We start from the raw sequence: 3,051 nt of genomic DNA on the forward strand, positions 1-3,051 counted from the left end.
TAGATAATATGATGAATATGATTTTGATTTTTTTTTAATTGGTTCTTTAATATTAATACGTGCTTGCCCTTGTGGCATTCTCTCATTAAGCAAGAAAAATATTTTAAAAGGGTCACCGAAAGAGGTTATGTACTAATAACAGGGAAAAAAAAGAGGAAAAAACAATTAATTTTTTGGATGGGTTTTGGAGTATGTTTGAAGGTCAGCCAGGACACACACGGAAGGTGGCCTCTGACATGCTGTGTTGGTGTGAGTGCCCCAGCGCTGGGTGTCCCACTGTGATATCACCAGGTACTGTCACCTGGCAGTGGACTGTGATGTCACCAGGAGTAGATTGTGACTTCACATCTATCACTGCTTTGGGTACAGGCAGAACCTGATTCAATCTACCTGCATCTGAACTTCTGCCAAGCATGTCTGTGAAATCTGCAGGGCTGAGAGAGGCTTCTCCTGGTGCCAGGGGGTGTGTTGGGGCCTGCCATCATCAGCTCCCGGTGCCAGTTGCAGAGCCATTGCCACTGTTCCTCCAGCCCTGCAGGGGCTCCCCAGGACAGCAAGGGACCATGTTTTCACCATTTCATTGCAGTGTGTGAAAGCCTTTGGTAGTGTCAGTGATGGGGAGCAGCTTCTCAGGACTCCTTGAGTTGCCAAGGAGAACAGACAGGGCCATGGGGACAGAGTGGAGCTGCCCCATCTGCCATGATGAGCAAGAGGGTGTCTCTTATGTGATACCCTGTGGCCACAAATTCTGCATGGGCTGCATCCTGCGTTGGGCCGAGAAGAAACCAGAGTGCCCACTGTGCAGAAGACTGATAGAGTCTGTCAGGTTTTCTCTGCAGGAACAAAAGTATCTGGAGTGTGTCATCACACTCCCTGAAGAATCACCAGAGGGCAGCAGCCAAGCAGAAGGAGCTCTTGGCCTCCTGGATGGAAGCAGCTGCCATCGCCCTGCAGGGTCCCCTCCCTCTTCTCCACAGTGGACACTCTCCCCAGCTGAGCAGGGGGCTGCAGGGACTGGGGCCGTGGCTGGCCTCCTGCCCAAGGTCTGGGCACAACTCTTCAAAAAAAAGGAGCATCTCCTTGACCCTGTGCTGCCCTGGCTGCGCCAGAGGCTGGAGGCAATATTTGGGTCCCGATGGTGGCTGGCAGTGAGAGCAGAGAAGAGCATCTTGTACATCCTGTGCCTCTGGGGTCCAGACGAGGAGGTCATGCTCCAGATGCTGCAGCCTCTCCTTGAGCAATGTACAAAACAGCTGGTTGATGGCATCATCAGCATCATTGTGGGTCAGTGCAGCGAGGAGGCCCAGAGGCTGCTGCACTCCCATGCTGCTGGGGAGGAGGACAACAGCCCTGAGGCCAGCTCCTGCTCCACCAGCTCCCAAGGAGGCACTCCCACTTGGCCCCCAAGCCCTGCCAGCAGCCCTACAGGCTCCGACATGGAGGACCAACCCAGCACAACAGAAGCTGCCCTCTGTGCCCTCCAAATCATCCATCCATCTGTGCCCATCCCTACAGAGCAGGTGCAGCCCCAGGAGGAGCAGGGGGAGGCAGTGGTGGCAAGTTCCTCTTCCCACAAGAGCAGCTGCAATCCTGCTACTCCTTGTCAGGGCTGGGAACACTCACCCAGAAGGCCCCAGCACCTCCCAGAAGGGAGGGCCTCCAGGCCCCAGCACTCTTCATGGAGTACAGACAGGCCCACAGAGACAGAGTGGAGCTGCCCCATCTGCCATGATGGTCACGAGGATGCTGCTTATGCGATGCCCTGTGGCCACCAGTTCTGCCTGGGCTGCATCATGCATTGGACAGACAGGAAACCAGTGTGCCCAGTCTGCAGCAGAACGATATTGATTGTCAGGTTTTCTGTACGTGAAGAAGATGACTATCTACAGTGTCTTGTCACTCCCTCCAGAGAGTTACCAGAGGTCTGCAGCCAGGCAGGAACAGCTCCCAGCCACATGGCTGAAAACAGTCCCCATGGCCCTGCTCCATTCCCACCATCTTTTCCACATGGGACACTGTCCCCAGCTCAGCAGAGAGCTGGATGGCCAGAGGCTGTGGGTGGCCTCCTGCCTGAGGTCTGGGCAGAACTTTTCCAAGGACAAAAGCATCTTCTGGACCCTGTGCTGCCCTGGCTATGTCAAAGACTGGAAGCGATATATGGGTCCCAGTGGTGGCTGGCAAAGAATGCAGAAGGCTGCATCCTGCAGGTCCTGTGCCTCTGTGGTCTGGATGGGAAGGTCTTGTTCCAGATGCTGCAGCCTGTCCTTGAGGGATATACAGCACCGCTGGTCTATGGCCTTATCAATGTCATCATGTACAGGTGCAGCACAGAGGCCCAGAGACTACTGAGATTCCACGCTGGCAGGGAGACCAATAGCCCTGCAGCCAGCTCCAGTAGCTTCTGGAGGGAAAGTCCTGCCTCCTCTATGGCCCCTGCGAGCAGCCTTGCTGGCTCTGATACAGAGAACCAACCCAGCACCTCACAAGCCACCTCCTGCAGGGATACTGGCTGTCCCCTCTCTGTGTCCTTGTCTGCAGAGCAAGTGCAGCTGCAGGAGGAGCTGGGGGAGGTAGAGGTAGCAGGTTCTTCTGCCCAGGGCAGCAACTGCAGAGCCTCCACTTCCAGCCAAGGCAGGGTCTGCTCACATGGGGGGTCCCAACACCCCCGGAAGAGAAGGGCTCCTGCCCACCAGGACTCCCACAGCTGTGTAAGGAGCCGCTCTGGTAGCAGCACTAGCAGGGCTCCAGCAAGTATTTATTCAAGAGAAAGGAAATAAATTGCTATTTCCCTGAAAGAGTTGCTGGTGCTACCTTCTCCCCCTTATCCTGGGTCCTGTCCCTGACCTCATGACCCTCCACAGTCCAAGGCTCTGCAGACCCCCAGGGTCCTGTCAGTAGTGCCTTCTGCAGGAAATCTTGCTGCAACCACAACAAATGAAGAGGTGCTGAATGAAAAGGGAGCAGTGCATTTACATAGGAGAACGTGACAAATAAAGGCTGATGGTGTGTGCAGACAGAATGAACATGCTGCTCTCTGCAATGCCTTTCTCT

General features: G+C 54.9%; 1 protein-coding gene across 1 annotated transcript; it reads left to right on the top strand.

Annotated features, from left to right (window-relative positions):
* The first annotated feature begins 360 nt into the window (after positions 1-360).
* Positions 361-2,848, top strand: LOC127466575 (uncharacterized). The gene has a single exon (XM_051777485.1). The coding sequence runs from the start codon at positions 615-617 to the stop codon at positions 2,775-2,777; it is 2,163 nt and encodes a 720-aa protein (XP_051633445.1). The 5' UTR covers positions 361-614; the 3' UTR covers positions 2,778-2,848.
* Positions 2,849-3,051: the final 203 nt, after the last annotated feature.

Source organism: Manacus candei, unplaced genomic scaffold (genome assembly GCF_025592945.1).
Source record: "Manacus candei isolate 608988 ecotype Guabito, Panama unplaced genomic scaffold, ASM2559294v1 h1tg000010l, whole genome shotgun sequence".
Taxonomy (NCBI): domain Eukaryota; kingdom Metazoa; phylum Chordata; class Aves; order Passeriformes; family Pipridae; genus Manacus; species Manacus candei.